Consider the following 1,782-nt stretch of genomic DNA (forward strand, 5'->3'; position numbering starts at 1 on the left):
GTTGTCGCAAGCAGGTTTTTCTTGTGTTTCTTGGTCTTAAATTTTTATTTCAAGTGGCATTAAAAAGTCTTAAAAAATCTTGAATTAAACTTGCCTTATGCTGTAGGAACCCTGTGTACGATCTGGTGAACTGGAAAGTACCTTGAGATGAAATGTGTTGTGAATCGGCGCTAAAGAAATAAACTGAAATACAGCTTAGCTTTCAGGTGGACAAATCTTTAAAATTATAAAAATAAACTCATGAAATATATTACTGTTTATGTAATGATCCAATATGATAAAGTATTTGGAAGTTTTTATTGGAATAAATGTTCCTTTGATGATATTTGTTTAGTGAGATCCACCTACAGCAGGAGGAGAGCTGGTGTTTGTGCTCACCTCTCAGGTCCGGCCCAGAGCGACCCGGCCCGCAGGTGGTGCTCTGCCTCGGCATGCGCAGCGAGGTGCGTAATGGAGTGTGCCTCTGATCATCCAGGTATGCCAGGTCCTCCAGGTGGGCCGAACTTGTAGCTGTTTTTGTGCACATGACCAGGAACGGGGGAAACCGCAGGAAGCATCAGAGGACAAAGACAGGAAAAACACACAAATGTCAGAACATGTGTAAATAAACTCATACTATGTACACACACACACATAAGAGGGTGGCAAAGGTTTCAGAGAGAGATGTCTTTGGATCCAACTTCTTTAGGGAAGACGGAGTCGTCGCTTCACGCCTTAAACTCCCTCCTCTCCGTGTCTGTCACGCAGCACGGAGGCAGATGCCATGCGGCCCCTCTCAGGATTAATTAGCTTAGCAGACAAATGTCTTATTCATGGAGCGGGCGCTGTCTGACGCCGGCTGAAGATTGTTTCACACCAACGCTGTCTCTCCAGGGCCGACACTGGGAGCCGCTGAATGCTGAATGAGATCAGCGGACGTGAGCAACCTGATTCGGTATCACACCTGAGCTGTGCGGTTCAGGCGGAGGTGAGAAAACACGAGACGGGAGCGCTGAAACGCAGGGATGACTCAGAGATTAATCTATGCACAGTTTGGTGCTGATGAGACTAATAATGATTTCCTTTTTATCTCTTCTACCCTTTTTTATTCATTATTTTATTAATATAAAAAAAATACAGAAAAAACAATAGGAAAAGTAAAAGTTAAACATATTATGATGAAAAACTTTTGAGGGCAGAAAATCCTTCTTTGCTTTGAGGGAAAAAAAACCCCCAAAAACATCTGGATTGAACACTGGAAAAAATCAAAATCTAGATAAGTCATTTTTTTTTCTTAAAATAAGTGCATTTCTTCTTAAATTGAGGAGATTAAAGAGATATTTTGCCAATGGAACAAGACAATTTAGATTTAAAATAAGAAAACACAATTGCATTGTCTTATTCTAAGTGCATTTGATCTAATTATCTTATTTTAAGTGTAAAAATACTCATTCCATTGGCAAATTACAAATTTACCTATTGAAATCAAGGGTAAATACACTTAATTTTACTTATTTCTTGATCATTTTTGCAGTGAAAACAACATTTTAGACACAGTATAACTTCAATATTTTCAAGTCATGCCATAAGGTTCCTTTGAACTTCCCTGCTAGTTTAATTGCATTTGCATCTCACATCTGTCCCTTAAGTTTTGGTTTTTATGTTTAACAGCAGGAAAAACAGCTGCAAAAAAACCCAAATCAACTTTTTAACAACATTTTTGTCTTTTAAAAACTGCAAAAACGATCTAGAAATAAGTAAAAATTTCTTAAATTAAGTGTATTTACCCTTAATTTCAGTAGG

General features: G+C 38.3%; 1 protein-coding gene across 9 annotated transcripts in view; it reads right to left on the bottom strand.

Annotated features, from left to right (window-relative positions):
• tanc2 (tetratricopeptide repeat, ankyrin repeat and coiled-coil containing 2) overlaps positions 1-1,782 on the bottom strand; it is a 322,680-nt gene that overhangs the window by 54,754 nt on the left and 266,144 nt on the right. For all 9 annotated transcript variants that reach the window (XM_015387935.1, XM_015387920.1, XM_015387913.1 and 6 more), the window contains one exon: positions 379-510. In XM_015387935.1, coding sequence (XP_015243421.1) covers positions 379-510 — 132 coding nt within the window. The remainder of the gene's footprint in view (positions 1-378; positions 511-1,782) is intronic.

This window comes from Cyprinodon variegatus, unplaced genomic scaffold (assembly GCF_000732505.1).
Source record: "Cyprinodon variegatus isolate N-32 unplaced genomic scaffold, C_variegatus-1.0 Scaffold18, whole genome shotgun sequence".
NCBI classification, from domain to species: Eukaryota; Metazoa; Chordata; class Actinopteri; order Cyprinodontiformes; family Cyprinodontidae; genus Cyprinodon; species Cyprinodon variegatus.